Source organism: Heptranchias perlo, chromosome 7, assembly GCF_035084215.1.
Source record: "Heptranchias perlo isolate sHepPer1 chromosome 7, sHepPer1.hap1, whole genome shotgun sequence".
Lineage (NCBI taxonomy): Eukaryota > Metazoa > Chordata > Chondrichthyes > Hexanchiformes > Hexanchidae > Heptranchias > Heptranchias perlo.
In genome coordinates, this window is record NC_090331.1 from 72,553,872 (window position 1) to 72,570,976 (window position 17,105).

Genomic DNA, 17,105 nt, shown 5'->3' on the forward strand with positions numbered 1-17,105 from the left:
CTACAAGAGTTTTTTGATGATGTAACTGGTAGAATAGATAAGGGAGAACCAGTGGATGTGGTTTATTTGGATTTTCAGAAGGCATTTGATAAAGTCCCACATAAGAGGTTAGTGGGCAAAATTAAAGCACAGGGGATTGGTTGTAATATACTGGCATGGATTGAAAATTGGTTAACAGACAGGAAACAGAGAGTCGGAATAAATGGGTCTTTTTCGGGGTGGCAGGCAGTGACTAGTGGGGTACCTCAGGGATCAGTGCTCGGGCCACAGCTATTCACAATATATATCAATGATTTGGATGAGGGAAGCAAATATAATATTTCCAAGTTTGCTGACGGCACAAAACTCGGTGGGATTGTCAGTTGTGAGGAGGATGCAAAGAGGCTTCAAGGCAATTTAAACTAGTTGAGTGAGTGGGCAAAGTATAATGTGGAAAAATGTGAAGTTATCCACTTCGGAAGGAAAAACAGAAAGGCAGAGTATTATTTCAATGGTGATAGATTGGGAAATGGTTGATGTACAAAGGAACCTGGGTGTCCTTGTACACCAGTCACTGAAAGCAAACATGCAGTTGCAGCAAGCAGTTAGGAAGGCAAATGGTATGTTGGCCTTCATTGCAAGAGGATTTAAGTACAGGAGAAAGGATGTCTTACTGCAGTTATACAGGGCCTTGATGAGACCACACCTGGAGTATAGTGTGCAGTTTTGGTCTCCTCACTTAAGAAAGGATCTACTTGCCATAGAGGGAGTGCAGCGAAAGTTCACCAGACTGATTCCTGGGATAGCAGAACTGTCATATCAGGAGAGATTGGGTCGACTCAGCCTGTATTCACTCGAGTTTAGAGTGAGAGCGGATCTCATTGAAACGTATAAAATTCTGACAGGGCTGGACAGACTGGATGCAGGGAGGATGTTTCCCCTGGCTGTGGGATCCAGAACGAGGGGTCACAGTCTCAGGATACGGGGTAGGACATTTAGGACTGAGATGAGGAGAAATTTCTTCACTCAGCGGGTGGTGAACCTGTGGAATTCTCTACCACAGAAGATTGTGGAGGCCAAGTCACTGAATATATTTGAGAAGGAGCTGGATAGATTTCTAGATGCAAAAGGCATCAAGGTGTATGGAGAGAGAGCGGGAATATGGTATTGAAGTAGAGGATCAGCCATGATCATATTGAATGGCAGAGCAGGCTCGAATGAACGAATGGCCTTCTCCTGCTCCTTTTTTCCATATTTCTATGTTAACTGACTTACATTGAGAACCATGAGCGTGTGTACAATTACAGCATTGAATCAAATGGGATTTTTGCATTTCTACATGAGCAATATAACCACTTCAAGGCTGAAAGTGGTGAACATTGGAAATGGATTTCACTATAATTTTGTTTTCTGATGTGATTTTCAATATTTTTACTTTAAAAAGCAGTTACATTCTCTTGGAGTTGAGGACGAGAGTGAAGCTGGACTAAATGCTGTGGATATTTTTACTTTAAAAGTGCCTGATTCTTATTCCAGGTTTCCTTTCGTCAACTGAGATGATACAGAAATGAGAACCTTGGATTTCATTCATGGGACAAGCAGCCCTCATTCATCGTGACTTACATTTTGATGCTCACTTTCATGAAGTCCGTGCATTATATGGTCAGTCTCATGGACAACTTTCATTCTTAAATCTGCATTTACTGAATTGAAATCAATTCATTAGCTGAGATCAAAGGGGTACAATACTCAGCATGAGACCCCAGCCTGAGATTTCCATGAGATTTCACTGTGATTTCCACCATTATCCAAATATAAATGACAAACTTGTTTGTTAAGTAGAGGAGATTTTATTAATCTTAAGACCACTTCAGAGAGACAAAATCATGTTTCGCAAGAACAATCTAGAAGTCCCTCATGCGCCTGAAAGACCCGATAGTTGATCTGTAGCCACCCCAGTCACTGAATCTCCTGTATTCACCGGGTCTCATGAAGTACTGTCGGCCTCTGTAGTTGGGATGTTCATAGAAGGTCCAGTAACCGTCCATCACATGGCAGGAGTGAATGTCATGGTAGCGGAAACAATCGTAGACAGATGGACAGTCATCCATGAATTCCATCATCTGTCCTCCAAAGTCAGGCCTCTCGTAAATCCTCATTCTGTAGTTTCCACCTCTGTACTGTAAAATAAAAACATCATATTAGTGAAGAAACTATAAATCTTCAGTGTCTAGAAAGACAGCCTCCTTGTGAGAAGGGAGCTTAAGAAAGGTTGCAGATGATGTTTCTGAAAAGCAAGAGACCGTTCAGTGACATCTATTGAAGCAACTGATTCTCTCTTAACTGAAGTCACCAAGCAGCTCATGTGTGAATGATAAGATAAGATGCCTAAGTTCTGAGATTCGCTGTAGGTGGTATTTTTACATTCCAAACTTCCAATCGAACAATTAGGCATTCAATTCGAATTGGTTAATTATTGTGAACTAATTCATCCAATTATATTCCCATATCTTTTTGAAACTTTAGACTGTTGCACAGATCATATGTTACCCTGTTATTTTTATATTGGTTCATATATCTTGGCATCGTTGGCAAGGCCAGCATTTATTAACAATCCCTAATTGCCCTTGAGAAGGTGGTGGTGAGCCGCCTTCTCGAACCGCTGCAGTCCGTGTGGTGAAGGTTCTCCCACAGTGCTGTTTGGTAGGGAATTCCAGGATTTCGACCCAGCAACGATGAAGGAACAGCGATATATTTCCAAGTCGGGATTGTGTGTGACTTGGAGGGGAACGTGCAGGTGGTGCTGACCCCATGTGTCTGCTGCCCTTGGCCTTCTAGGTGGTAGAGGCCGGAGGTTTGGGAGGTGCTGTCGAAGGAGCCTTGGCGAGTTGCTGCAGTGCATCCTGTAGATGGTGCACACTGCAGCCACAGTGTGCAGGTGGTGAAGGGAGTGAATGTTTAGAGTGTTGGATGGAGTGCCAATCAAGCAGGCTGTTTTGTCCTGGATGTTGTCGAGCTTCTTGAGTGTTGTTGCAGCTGCACTCATCCAGGCAAGTGGAGAGTATTGCATCACACTCCTGACTTGTGCCTTGTAGATGGTGGAAAGGCTTTGGGGAGTCAGGAGGTGAGTCCATTGCCGCAAAATATCCAGCCCCTTACCTGCTCTTGTAGCCACAGTAGTTATGTATGCTGGTCAATGGTGACCCCCAGGATGTTGATGGTGGGGGATTCAGCAATGGTAATTCCATTGAATGTCAAGTGGCGGTGGTTAGACTCACTCTTGTTGGAGGTGATCTTTGCCTTGCACTTGTCTGCAATGAATGTTACTTTCCACTTAACAGCCCCAACCTGGATGTTTTCCAGGCCTTGCTGCATGCGGGCTCGGACTTCATCATTATCTGAGGGGTTGCGAATGGAACTGAACACTGTGCAATCATCACCGAACATTACCATTTCTGACCTTATGATGGAGGGAAGGTCATTTATGAAGCAGTTGAAGATGGTTGGGCACACGACAATGCCCTGAGGAACTCATGCAGCAATGCCCTGGGGCTGAGATGATAGGCCTCAAACAACCACTACCATCTTCCTTTGTGCCAGGTATGACTCCAGCCACTGCAGAGATTCCCCCTGATTCCCATTGACTTCAATTTTACTCGGGCTCCTTGGTGCCACGCTTGGTTAAATGCTGCCTTGATGTCAAGGGCCATCATCACCTCTGGAATTCAGCTCTTTTAAGTTTGCATAATTATGCTCTTACGAACCAAGCTGTGTATCTTTATTATTATAAGAAATATCAGGTCATTAAGATATCATACGCACAAAGCTTTACGACATGTGAAAAAAGCTGAAGTGTTTTTCCAGTTGACATTGACAAACTCAATTGCTCAGCAAGTTGTCATTAACTTGTCCTCAATCTGGGTAAAATATACAAACCATCAAAGGTAACTTACATATGGGTAGGTGCGACATGACCCGATGCTGTCATTGAATCCCATCCAGCGCTGGTAGTCAGGATATTCTCCCCTGCTCAGAACATACTGATATCCCATGTAATTGGGTCTCTCATACAGCACCCACCAGTCACTCTCAACACGGATGGAGTTGCAGCGGCTGAAGTAAGAGGACAGGTCAGCATAGTCAGTACTGCACTCGTAGTGCCGACCCTGGAAGTTCCTGTCTTCATAAAAGATGATCTGTGGAAAGATATAGATTTGCAAATTAATATTTTCTCAAACTAGGAGATTGAAGAGTTCCAATACAAAGTATAAAATCTGAGTTCTCCTTGCCTTTCCCATTTTGAGCTCACAGTTAGATTAGTAACTGACTGAATGTTTCACTGCTTCACACAGCTTGGTATTTATATGTTGGGCAGAAAGGCCACTCTGTGCTATATCTTTGTTATTCTAATGATTCAGGATTGAAAATCAGCAAAAAGCAACAAAGCACATGTTGCATTCATTGTAGAAAAACACCTGAAAGATGCCTGATGTGTCATTTATTCTTTCCTCTTTGCCTTCCTGTCATTTTAATTGTTGCTGAACAAAGCAGTTCTGGAACAATCTCAGATCCAAAGTGACCCAGGTCTCTTTCAAATGGTTTGGTGTAACTGCCTGGTTCTGCTCCCAAACTGGCCGAGATAAAGACAAACGTATCCAGAGCATGTTCCTTCGTTTATTGCCTTGTACACATCTGATTGATGTATAATTGCGAGTGAGTTTAGTTTCCAGATTGCGCCACTGCCCCCTCCCAAAAACCTTCATACAATGATATCACAGCCAGCACCAATCTGATGACATTATTACCTTCATGTGCAGTCATATTAATACAAACATACGAATTAAGAGCAGGATTAGGCCATTCGGCCTCTCGAGCCTGCTCTGCCATTTGATAAGATCATGGCTGAACTGATTGTGACCTCAACACTAATTTCCTATCGACCTACTATAACCTTTGACACCCTTGATCATCAGGAATCCATCTAACTCTGCCTTAAAAATATTCAATGACCCTGCCTCCACCGCTCTCTGAGGAAGGGAGTCCCACAGACTCATGACCCTCTGCGAGAAAAAAATTCTCCTCATCTCTGTATTAAATGAGAGACCCCTTATCTTTAAACTGTGGCCCTTAGATCGATTCTCTCTCCCAAGGGGATACATCCTCTCAGCTTCTACCCCTTCTGCTCCCCTCAGGATCTTACATGTTTCAATAAGATCACCTCTCATTCTTCTAAACTCCAGTCGAAACAGGCCCAACTTGTCCAACCTTTCCTTATAAGATAACCCCCTCATCCAAGGAATCTGTTGATTGAACCTTCTCTGAACCACCTCTAAAGCAATTATGTCCTTTCTTAAATAAGGAGACCAAAACTGCACACAGTATTCTAGATGTGGTCTCACCAATGCCCTGCACAACTGTAGCAAAACATCTCTACTTTGATATTCCATTCCCCTTGCAATAAATGACAACATTCCATTTGACTTCCTGATCACTTGCTGTACCTGCATGCTAACTTTGAGATTCATGTACTCGGACACCCAGATCCCTCTGCACCTCAGAGTTCTGCAATCTCTCTCCATTTAAATAATATACTGCTTTTCTATTCCTCCTGCCAAATTGGACAAGTTCACATTTTCCCACATATTGTGGGTGGTGTATATTAACACAAATTACAGATCATACTTGGTTTATTTGGTTTACACAGTGTCTTGAAATGAAACTTACTGTCTGCTTTTTTATTTTAACGTTCAGGACAACAAATAGGAATATTCAAATAAGTAAGAGAACAATAGAAAGTTAAGATGTGGAAAACAACGTCAGAGATTGAAAGTAGCTTTCAGCTTTGTTTGTCCCGACGGCAAAGTGTTAAAGACCAGATAGGTCTCCTTAGAGATAACTTGGAAAAAAGGATGTGAGATCACTATAATTTCCCAGAGATCACTGTGCTTTTCCACAGATCACTGTACTTTCCGAGATAACACTATGCTTCTGCATCGACCATTTTAATCTCGATGGGATCATTCTACTTTCCCAGAGAACACAATACTTTCCCAGAGAACACTGTATTTTTCCAGAGATCACTGTGAACTCCCAGAGATCACTATACTCTCCCAGAGATCACTGTCCTTTCCCAGAGATCACTGTCCTTTCCCAGAGATCACTGTCCTTTCCCAGAGATCACTGTACTTTCCCAGAGATCACTGTATTTTACAGAGATCACTGCAATTTCCCAGAGAACAGTCTAATTTCCCATTGCCTTTTCCTGTTGATTGAGGAGTGATCCAGTTCGATTTTGAGCTCCCTCAAAGCAGCGCAACTTGGGTTGGGAACAAGGTTGTGCAGAGGATTGTAGCTGTGATACTTTGGCCCCAAACCTTTGCTGTATTTGACCCATAAATCTTGAAGCTTTTCTAAGGGGGGGAAAGTAGACCAATGATTGAAAACAGATAAGAAACATTAATCATTGATCATTATTAATGTCACTGACCCGAGGAAGGTCACTTCCACACAGAATATCAATTATGTCTTTTAATAAAAATATTATTGAGTGTGCATTCCAAAAAGGAACCAGTTGCAGTCTTGTGATTGATTTGGCAAATCGTGCAAATGTGCACCTTACCTGACTGAGTGCAATAACAGAACCTCCTGTGATTCATAAATTTGTATTTTACCAAACAAGCAACCTTTGTCCTTGGGGAAGTTTAGAAGCAGCTCTGTCAGTTATATCACTACATTTTTTTTTTAAATCGTGGAGTAAACAAAATACTGAGGGTGGAATTGACTTTCTGCACCTGATAAGTAAAAATAAAGAATACAGGAAGTGAAATTTGACATCTCGATTTTTAATATTGTAAAATGTTAATGCACTACAGACTAATGACGTGCCCAAATGTACATATTCTGCTGTGTGTTAAACCATGTTCTATGTATTAATGGCAATAAGTGGTTCCTGAAAACATACAAACATACAAAAATGTAGGGTAGGAAAAGACCAGCAGGTCCATCAAGCCTGCCCCACATGCATGATGGCTGGAGCATCACAACTGGACCTATCCTACCTCCCCAAAGCCATGTTATCTCCTGTGATCTCCATCAATCCACTGTGAGACCACAACTTGCCCTTCACAGTGGAGAAGAGCTCAGTGATCCAAACCTTCTCATTATTTTCACTGCCTGCTCTCTCAGGTTTAAGGGCTGGTCTCCCAGGCGATGTCGGAGCAGAGTGCACTTCAATCAAATCGACTCTCCGTTAGAAGTGTCATTTTCCTGACTGCAAGATAGCCAGGATTTCATTAAAAATCCTTCTCACAGTCCATGCAATAAGTTCACTGGAAATATTCTTCCCACTGAGTTTTGAGTTGTACAACCGACTTACATTTTTTTTATTTGTTCACGGGATGTGGGCGTCGCTAGCAAGGCCAGCATTTATTGCCCATCCCTAATTGCCCTCGAGAAGGTGGTGGTGAGCCGCCTTCTTGAACCGCTGCAGTCCGTGTGGTGACGGTTCTCCCACAGTGCTGTTAGCAAGGGAGTTCCATGATTTTGACCCAGCGACAATGAAGGAACGGCGATATATTTCCAAGTCGGGATGGTGTGTGACTTGGAGGGGAACTTGCAGGTGGTGTTGTTCCCATGTGCCTGCTGCTCTTGTCCTTCTAGGTGGTAGAGGTCGCGGGTTTGGGAGATGCTGTCGAAGAAGCCTTGGCGAGTTGCTGCAGTGCATCCTGTGGATGGTACACACTGCAGCCACAGTGCGCCGGTGGTGAAGGGAGTGAATGTTTAGGGTGGTGGATGGGGTGCCAATCAAGCGGTCTGCTTTATCTTGGATGGTGTCGAGCTTCTTGAGTGTTGTTGGAGCTGCACTCATCCAAGCAAGTGGAGAGTATTCCATCACACTCCTGACTTGTGCCTTGTAGATGGTGGAAAGGCTTTGGGGAGTCAGGAGGTGAGTCACTCACCGCAGAATACCCAGCCTCTGATCTGCTCTCATAGCCACAGTATTTATATGGCTGGTCCCGTTAAGTTTCTGGTCAATGGTGACCCCCAGGATGTTGATGGTGGGGGATTCGGCGATGGTAATGCCGTTGAATGTCAAGGGGAGGTGGTTGAGAACCACGAGCGTGTATACAGTTGCAGCATTGAATCAAACTTGATTTTTGCATTTCTACAATGAGCAATATATCCACTTCTTCACTGAAAGTGGTGAACATTGGAAGTGGATTTCACGATAATTTTGTTTTCTGATGTGATCTTCAATGTTTTTACTTTAAAAAGCAGTTACATTCTCTTGGAGTTGAGGACGAGAGTGAAGTTGGACTAAATGCTGTGGATATTTCTGCTTTAAAAATGCTTGATTCTTATTCCAGGTTTCCTTTAGTCAACTGAGATGATATAGAAATGAGAACCTTGGATTTCATTCATGGGACAAGCAGCCCTCATTCATTGTTTTGATGTTCACTTTTATGAAGTCCATGCATTGTATTGTCAATATCATGCACAACGTTCATTCCAAAATCTGTATTTACTGAATTGAAATAAATTCATTACCTGAAATCAAAGAATAAAATACTCGGCCTGAGACTCCGGCGGAGATTTCCGTGAGAATTCTCTGTGATTTCAACAATCTTCCAAAAGTAAGTGACAAACTCATTTGTTAAGTGGAGGAGATTTTATTAATCTTAGGACACTTTCAGAGAGACAAAATCATGTTTTTCAAGAACAATCTAGAAGTCCCTCATGCGCCTGAAAGATCCGATAGTTGAGCTGTAGCCGCCCCAGTCACTGAATCTCCTGTATTCACCGGGCCTCATGAAGTACAGTCGGCCTCTGTAGTTGGGATGTTCATAGAAGGTCCAGTAACCGTCCATCACATGGCAGGAGTGAATGTCACGGTAGCGGAAACGATCGTAGACAGATGGACAGTCATCCATGAATTCCATCATCTGTCCTCCAAAGTCAGGCCTCTCGTAAACCCTCATTCTGTGGTTTCCACCTCTGTACTGTAATATAAATAAGATCATATTAGTGAAGAAACTATAAATGTTCAGTGTCTAGTAAGACTGCCTCCTTGTGAGAAGGGAGTATAGTAAGGGTTACAGATGATGTTTCTGAGAAGCAAGAGACCGTTCAGTTACATCTATTGAAGCAACTGATTCTCTGCTCACTGAAGTCACCAAGCAGCTCTTGTGTAAATGATAAGATAAGATGCCTAAGTTCTGAGACTCGCTGTAGGTGGTATTTTTACATTCCAAACTTCCAATCGAACAATTAGGCTTTAAGTTCTAATTGGTTAATTATTGTGAAATAATTCATCCAATTATGTTCCCGTATTTTATTGAAACTTTGGACTGGTGCACAGATCATGGGCATCATTTTGACTCCCAGCCGGGAATTGGGCGGGGGGCTCAAATTGCGGAAAGAAAACCCAGAAGTACGGATTCCCTGGACATCCTCACGATATTGACGTAAGGACATCTTTATTTGTTGGTTTGCCGTCCGACTGACTTGCCTGATTGACAGGCTGGTCTCAATCAGATGGGAAAACAGCCAGGGAGAGGATGTGTTCAGGTAAGTCTTCAGGTAAGTCTTTATTTGTATGGGTGGGGGGGGGGCATGGGGGACAGGGTTTGCACAGGGGGCATTCGAGCACAGGAGCATGGGGGCACAGCATCATGGGGCATGGGGACTCAGGGACCATGGGTTGGCATGAGGCATGGCTTGGCACATGGACGTGGGTTGGCATGGGGCATGCATTGGCAAGGGGGCATGGGTTGGCAGAGTACTTCTGGGGGGAGTCAGCCATGGGCGGGAGGGATCAGGGGTCAGTCACAGACGTCCACGAAATTTGGAAGGGTCGGGGGTCTTCGTGGGCATCCGTGATTGTTGGGGGCAGGATCGGGGTTGGGGGTTGGGGGTCTGCGATCGTTGAGGGTGAGCGGAGATCGGGGGCAGGGATTCCTGACTGTGGGGAGGGGTCGGGGTTCGGGGGCACGGGTCCGCTATCATTGGGAGACGGGTCGGGATCATCGCTGGGGTCAGTGATCATTGGGGGTTCGCTGCAGGTAGGCTGGTTGGGCCTGGGGCAAGCACTCCTGCTCCTCCGAACCCACAAGCTGTGTCAGAAAGGCACCTATCTGTTAGTCTCGGACCTCCTAGCCTCCTTTCACGTGGCAGAAAAGAGAAGCCCGGAAATCCCAGCCCCTCGGGGTTGAAATCGGAAACAGTGGAAAATTGGAGGCCTGCAGTGTCAATGAAAGGTTTTAAAGTCTGACCAGCCTCCTGGGAGTGGCTTGGCCACCCACCCCCTCATCCCACCCCGGTAAAAAGGTGGAATGGGGGAGGGTTAGGGGTGGGTCTGAAATGGTTGAGATTTTGAATGCCCCCACCGCTCCCAACCCACCCGTTTTTCATGACTAAAAGCGTGCCCAATATTTCACCTAGTCTTTTAAGTTTGGATAATTAAACTGTTCATAACCAAGCTGTGTATCTTCATTGTCACTATCAGGTCATTTCGATATACCACACACAAAGCCTTAATACAAGTGAAAACAGCTGAAGTGTTTTCCCAGTTGTCATTAACAAACTCAATTGCTCAGCAAGTTGTCATTAACTTGTCATCAATCTGGGTAAAATATAAAAATCATAAAAGGGAACTTACATATGGGTATGTGCGACATGACCTGATGTTGTCATTGAATCCCATCCAGCGCTGGTAGTCAGGATATTCTCCTCTCCTCAGAACATACTGATATCCCATGTAATTGGGTCTCTCATGCAGCACCCACCAGTCACTCTCAACACGGATTGAGTTGCAGCGGCTGAAGTAAGAGGACAGGTCAGCATAGTCAGTATTGCACTCGTAGTGCCGACCCTGGAAGTTCCTGTCCTCGTAAAAGAAGATCTGTGGAAAGATATAGATTTGCAAGTTAATAATTTCTCAAATTCGGAGATTGAAGAATTATAATACAGAGTATAAAATCTGAGTTCTCCTTTCCTTTCCCATTTTGAGCTCACAGTTAGACTGAATGTTTCACTGCTTCACACAACTTGGTATTTATATGTTGGGCAGAAAGGCCTCTCTGGGCTGTATCTTTGTTATTCTCATGATTCAGGATTGAAACTCAGCAAAAATCATCAAAGCGCATGTTGCATTCATTGTAGAAAAACACCTGAAAGATGCCTGATGTGTCATTTATTCTTTCCCCTTGGCCTTCCTGTCATTTTAATTGTTGTTTGAACAAAGCACTTCTGGGACAATCACAGATACAAATCACTCAGGTCTGTTTCAAATAGTTTGGTGTAACCGCCTGGTTCTGCTCCCGAACTGGCAATGAAGACAGAGATATCCAGAGCATGTCGATTCGGTGATTGCCTTGTGCACATCTGGTTGATGTATAATTACGAGTGAGTTTAGTTTCCAGATTGCACCACTGCCCCCTCTCCAAATCCTTCATTCAATGATATCACGGCCGGCATCAATCTGATGACATTATTGCCTTCATGGGCAACCATATTGTGGGTGGTGTTTATTAACACAAATTACAGATCATACATTGTTTATTTAGTTTATCAGAGTCTTTGATAGAAACTTACTGTCTGCTTTTTTGTTATTAAGTTAGGGACAACTAATAGGAATATTCAAATAAGTAAGAGAACGATGGAAATTTAAGATGTGGAAACCAACGTCAGAGATTGAAAGGAGCTTTCAGCTTTCTTTGTCCCGAAGGCAAAGTGTTAAAGACCGGGGCGGTCTCCTTCGGGATAACTTGGAAAAAAGGATGTGAGATCATTGCACTTTCCCAGATATCACTGTGCTTTTCCATAGATCACTGTACTTTCCCAGAGATCACTGTAATTTCTCATAGAACACTGTGCTTTTGCATGGACCATTTTAATCTCTGTGGGATCATTGTACTTTCCCAAAGATCACTGTACTTCCCAGAGAACACTGTACTTCCCAGAGATCACTGTATTTTTCAGACATCACTGTGATCTCCCTGAGATCACTGCACTTTCCCAGATGTGGAGATGCCGGTGATGGACTGGGGTTGACAATTGTAAACAATTTTACAACACCAAGTTATAGTCCAGCAATTTTATTTTAAATTCACAAGCTTTCGGAGATTTTCTCCTTCCTCAGGCAAATGTTTCAAGATCTCCTTGAAGCCTACGCATTTATACATATTGAACAATACATGGTGTTTACAGACTGCCCCTGCAACTGCCCGTTGCCTTGGCAACGGGCAGTTGCAGGGGCAGTCTGTAAACACCATGTATTGTTCAATATGTATAAATGCGTAGGCTTCAAGGAGATCTTGAAACATTTGCCTGAGGAAGGAGAAAATCTCCGAAAGCTTGTGAATTTAAAATAAAATTGCTGGACTATAACTTGGTGTTGTAAAATTGTTTACACTTTCCCAGAGACCACTGTACTTTCCCAGAGAACAATTTAAAATTGCCTTTTCCTGTTAATTGAGGAGTGATCCAGTTCTATTTTGAGCTCCCTCAAAGCAGCGCAACTTGGGTTGGGAACAAGGTTGTGCAGAGGATTGTAGCTGTGATACTTTGGCCCCAAACCTTTGCTGTATTTGACCCATAAATCTTGAAGCTGATATAAGGGGGGGAAAGTAGACCAATGATTAAAAACAGATAAGAAACATTAATCATTGATCACTGTTCATGTCACTGACCTGAGGAAGATTACTTCCATAAAGAATATCAATTATGTCTTTTAATTAAAATATGACTGAGGTTGGATTTCAACAAGGAACCAGTCGCAGAGTTGTGATTGATTTGGCAAATCGTGCAAATGTGCACCTTACCTGACTGAGTGCAATAACAGAACATCCTGTGATTCATAAATTCGTATTTTACCAAACGAGCAACCTTTGTCCTCGGGGTAGTTTAGAAGCAGCACTGTCAGTTACATCACTACATTTTTAAAATAAATCGTGGAATAAACAAAATTTTAAGTATGGAATTGACTTTGTACCCTCATACGTAAAAATAAAGAATACAGGAAGTGAAATTCGACATCTCGATTTTCAATATTGTACAATGTTAAGCTGCTGCACACCAATGACTTGGCCAATTATACATATTCTGCTCTGTATTAAACTCTGGAAACCATTCTACATGTTAATGGCAATAAGTGGTTCCTGAAAACATACAAACATACAAAAATGAAGGGTAGGAAGAGACCAGCAGGTGCATCAAAGCTGCCCCACATGCATGATGGCTGGAGCATCACAACTGGACCTATCCTACCTCCCCAAAGCCATGTTATCTCCTGCTATCTCCATCAATCCACTGTGAGACCACAACTTGTCCTTCACAGTGGAGAAGAGCTCAGTGATCCAAACCTTCTCATTATTTTCACTGCCTGCTCTCTCAAGTTTCAGGGCTGGTCTCCCAGGCGATGTCGGAGCAGAGTGCACTTCAATCAAATCGACTCTCCGTTGGAAGTTTCATTTTCCTGACTGCAAGATTACCAGGATTTCGTTAAAAATCCTTCTTGCAGTCCATCCAAGAAGTACCCTGGAAATATTATTCCTCCTGAGTTTTGACTTGTATAAAATCTAGTTTAAAATCTTTAAAATCTCGCGTTAATTGCTATTAACTGTTAAGTATGATCGACTGTTTCAGTTCAATTTTAAACATTAAATTTTTAATTTGTCAGGCTGAAGCAGAGACAAACAAGCAAGCTCTCCTACTGGAGAGCTGCTGTCGTTAGTTAATTGGTAAGCTGGATTAAACTGGTTCCTGAAAGAGTCGCAGAGCAGGGCTGACTCATCTGAGTCACAAACAGTGGAAATAACAGGGGCCTGTGAGTGCAACGGCACTGAGTGCAGTGGGAACGGAGTGAGCAACTTGAGAGTTTGGGAAGTGTGGGAGTTCGGTGAAGTGGGGGAAGGAGGTGCTGCTTTGCCTTGCTTTTCCTGACTTTTTCCGCAGAGCAGCGGCAGACCTGAGCAGCAGCAGACTGAGAACGGGATAAAAGCAGCAGCATAAGACCATAAGAACATAAGAGATAGGAGAAGGAGTAGGCCATTCAGCCCCTCGAGCCTGCTCCGCCATTTAATGAGATCATGGCTGATCTGATTTTTACCTCAACTCCACCTTCCTGCACTTTCCCTATATCCTTGACTACATTGCTGATCAAAAATTTGTCCAACTCAGCCTTGATTGTATTCAATGATTCAGCCTCGACAGCTTTTTGGAGTGACCCCTTATTCTGAGACGATGCCCCTTAGTTTTAGATTCCCCCATGAGGGATAACATCCTCTCAGCATCTACCCTATTGAGTCCCCTCAGAATCTTCTATCTTTCAATAAGATCTCCTCTCATTCTTCTAAACTCCAATGAGTATACAGCCAACCTGTTCAATCTTCCCTCATAAGACAACCCTTCCATACCCAGAATCAACCTCGTGAATCTTCTCTGAACTGCCTCCAATGCAAGTATATCCTTCCTTAAATAAGGGCACCAGGACTGTACGCAGTACTCCAGGTGTGGACTCACCAGCACCCTGTACAGTTGTAGAATGACTTCCCTGCTTTTATACTCCATCCCCCTGGAAATAAAGGCCAATATTCCGTTTGTCTCCCGGATTACCTGCTGCACCTGTATGTTGACTTTTTGTGTTTCATGTACGAGGACACCCAGATCCCTCTGTACCGCAGCATTTTGTAGTATTTCTCCATTCAAATAATATTTTGCTTTTTTATTTTTCCTCCCAAAGAGGTTGACTTCACATTTTCCTACATTATACTCTATCTGCCAAATTTTTGCCCATTCGCTTAACCTGTCAGTATCCCTTTGCAGACACTTTGTGTCCTCATCGCAACTTGCTTTTCCACCTATCTTTGTATCATCAGTAAATTTGGTCACATGACACTCTGTTCCTTCATCCAAGTCATTGATATATATTGTAAATAGTTGAGGCCCCAGCACTGATCCCTGCGGCACCTCAATAGTTCCAGATAACCATTTTGAAAATGACCCTTTTATTCCGACTCTTTGTTTTCTGTTAGCTAGCCAGTCTTCTATCCATGCCAGTAAATTTCCCCCAACACCATGAGCTCCTATCTTGTGCAGTAATCTTTGATGTGGCACCTTATCGAATGCCTTTTGGAAATCCAAATGTACTGCATCCATTGGTTCCCCTTTATCCACCATGCCCGTTACTTCCTCAAAGAAATCTAATAAATTTGTCAGACATGATTTCCCCTTCATAAAACCATGTTGACTCTCCTTGATTGTGTTATCAGTCTCCAAATGTCCTGCTACTATTTCCTTAAACATGGATTCTCGCATTTTCCCAATGACAGATGTTAGGCTAAGTGGTCTGTAGTTACCTGCTTTCTGTCTCACTCCCTTCTTGAATCGGGGTGTTACGTTTGCGGTTTTCCAATCCGCTGGGACCTTTCCAGAATCGAGTGAATTCTGGAAGATTACAACCAATGCATCCACTATCTCTGCAGCAACTTCCTTTCAAACCCTCGGATGCAAGCCATCAGGTCCAGGGGACTTGTCAGCCTTTAGACCTATTAGTTTACCTAGTACTTTTTCTCTAGTGATCGTGATTGTTTATAGTTCCTCCCCCCACTTTGCCCCTTGATTTTCTACAATTATTGTAATGTTATTAGTGTCTTCCACTCTGAAGACAGATACAAACTATCTGTTCAATTCCTCTGCCATTTCCTTGTTTTCCATTATTATTTCCCCAGTCTCATCCTCGAAGGGACCAATGTTTACTTGAGCTCCCCTCTTCCTTTTTATATACTTGCTGAAGCTTATTTTTTTCAGCAGACCTGCAATCAGAGAAAACTGCAGTGTGACGTCACAGGTGAGGCAGGTAAGTGATTGGTAGTGACTGTGGGCTAAGTTTTGAGTTAACATATAGCATATAACTAAATTTTAAAAACTAAACTTAATTGAATTAATCTAATAAATTAAACAAGGAAAATAATTTGTTTAACTCTAAATTAATGAAATAAATAAAATAATGGGAGAAAAAGAGATGTGTTGCTGCTGCAATTTGTGGGAACTTTTAGACATTATTGTCCAGGGTGACTACATCTGCAGTAAGTGTCTGCGGATCGAGGAACTTCGGCCTCGAGTTGAGGAGCTGGAGTTCGAGCTGCGGATGTTGCGAGACATCAGGGAGGGAGAAAGCTACCTGGACCTTTTGCTCCAGGAGGCAGTCACACCCCTTAGATTAGATACTTTAGAACTGACACGTGGTCAGGGACAGGAGGGTGTGACTGTGAGTGAGGCAGGTTCGGGGGTCCAGGAGGAAGTATTGCAGGAGCCTCAGTCCCTGCGCTTGTCCAATGGATTTGAGGTTCTTGCAACCCTTGTGGACAAGCGTGGGACTGCGTGGAGGATGAGCAAACTGACCACGGCACCGTGGTGCACGAAGCCGTTCAAGTGGGGGGAATAAAAAGGAAGGTGGTTGCAGTAGGCGACAGTATAGTTAGGGGGATAGACACTGTTCTCTGCAGCCAGGAGCATGAGTCCCGAAGTCTATGTAGCCAACCCGGTGCCAGGGTTAAGGTTATCTCCTACGGGCTGGAGAAGAACTTGGAGTGGGAGGGGGAGGACCCAGTTGTCGTGGTCCACATTGTTACCAACGACATTGGTTGGACTAAGAAAAAGGTTCTACTGAGAGAGTTTGAGCAGCTAGGGACTAAATTAAAAAGCAGAACTACAAAGGTAATAATCTCTGGATTATTACCTGAGCCACGAGCAAATTGACATAGGGTCAATTAGATCAGAGAGATGAATGCGTGGCTCAAAGATTGGTGTGGGAGAAGTGGGTTTCGATTCATGGGGCACTGGCACCAGTACTGGGGAAAGAGAGAGCTGTTCCATTGGGTCAGACTACACCTGAACCATGCTGGGACCAGAGTTCTCACAAATCAAATAACTGGGGAGGTAGATAGGGCTTTAAACTAAATAAGGGGCGGAGGAAGGGTCCCGCTGGAGAAAAATCTAGAATGTTAAAGAGAAAAGACAAGGAAGCAGTGCAGGAAAGTGATTGGGGTAAGGATAACCAGATTGTGTCAGGAAGGGACAGACCGTACAAACAAAAGAGTGCACTAACAAATAGAGTCCGGGTCAGA

General features: G+C 43.4%; 2 protein-coding genes across 2 annotated transcripts; both read right to left on the bottom strand.

The window, feature by feature from the left end:
* Positions 1-1,883: 1,883 nt before the first annotated feature.
* Positions 1,884-8,629, bottom strand: LOC137324031 (gamma-crystallin S-1-like). Its single transcript, XM_067988200.1, has 4 exons — positions 8,527-8,629; positions 6,599-6,624; positions 3,933-4,175; positions 1,884-2,159 (listed from the first exon to the last, which is right to left on the bottom strand). The coding sequence occupies exons 1-4, from the start codon at positions 8,627-8,629 to the stop codon at positions 1,884-1,886; spliced, it is 648 nt and encodes a 215-aa protein (XP_067844301.1).
* A 73-nt stretch (positions 8,630-8,702) lies between these two features.
* Positions 8,703-12,825, bottom strand: LOC137324032 (gamma-crystallin S-1-like). Its single transcript, XM_067988202.1, has 3 exons — positions 12,801-12,825; positions 10,637-10,914; positions 8,703-8,978 (listed from the first exon to the last, which is right to left on the bottom strand). The coding sequence occupies exons 1-3, from the start codon at positions 12,823-12,825 to the stop codon at positions 8,703-8,705; spliced, it is 579 nt and encodes a 192-aa protein (XP_067844303.1).
* Between the last annotated feature and the right edge of the window lie 4,280 nt (positions 12,826-17,105).